The sequence below is a fragment of the Nannochloropsis gaditana genome (assembly GCF_000240725.1).
Source record: "Nannochloropsis gaditana CCMP526 unplaced genomic scaffold scaffold353, whole genome shotgun sequence".
In the NCBI taxonomy this organism is placed as follows: domain Eukaryota; class Eustigmatophyceae; order Eustigmatales; family Monodopsidaceae; genus Microchloropsis; species Microchloropsis gaditana.
Genome location: NW_005803600.1, coordinates 19,905 through 20,659, shown reverse-complemented (window position 1 = coordinate 20,659; position 755 = coordinate 19,905). Strand labels below are relative to the sequence as shown.

The window sequence follows — 755 nt, the reverse complement described above, 5'->3', positions numbered from 1 at the left end:
GGGGGGGGGTTGAGTAGGCATACACCGGATCAAAAACCAGGACTGGACCACGTTCGCCCCCCCCCAACTCCCTTCTTCCATTCTGTGTACCTGGATCGGCCTCCTCTTGAAAGAACTCGTAGAGACCCCCCGCCCTCCTGGTCAAACGGTCGTACACCTCGATGGCCACCATCCCTTCCCCAACCCCTTCTCCTCCCCTTTCCACCCCGGGCACCTCTGTCCCCCCCTCGCCAGTCGGGAGGGAGCGCACGGGCAAGGACGGTAGAGATGCAGACGGGGAAACAATGGCCTGGGGCGTGGAAGAAAGGAAAGGAGGGAAGAAGGGAAGGAGGAAGGGAGAGCATATCCCGATAAGGCGAGAATTGAAAGAACAGATTCTCCCACGTCCAGGCATCCTCTCTTTTTGTTGGAGAGCCGGGGCATGCTACCCTTTCCTCAATCCGACGGCCCCTGCACCCTCTTTTCCACGATTCTTCCCACCTTTTTAAAGCGTCCGTACGCCTCGTCCGGGTGCGGACCCCACTCCTTCTCGAACGCCGCCAGGAAACGAGGCCAGCACACGGCCGTGTGGTCTACGAAAGCAGAGGAAAAGGGCGGGGAAGAAGGGGAAAAGGAGAGGGAGGACTGAGGTTCTTTTTGACAGGAAGGGTAGGGGGAAGGTGGACAAGAGGCTCAAATGGAGGAGATTGGATGGACGAGAAACACCGGCAGGAGGCCTACCTGGAAAGTGTTTCTGCCAGAACAAACGGGCGGTT

At 58.7% G+C, this 755-nt stretch overlaps 1 protein-coding gene across 1 annotated transcript; it reads right to left on the bottom strand.

Annotated features, from left to right (window-relative positions):
* Positions 1-139: 139 nt before the first annotated feature.
* NGA_0379800 (uncharacterized protein) lies at positions 140-573 on the bottom strand (the record flags this gene model as incomplete). The annotated part of the gene is made up of 2 exons (XM_005854899.1): positions 140-289; positions 481-573. Coding segments are annotated over 2 exons (243 nt in total), but the record flags the coding sequence as incomplete, so codon positions are not given.
* Positions 574-755: the final 182 nt, after the last annotated feature.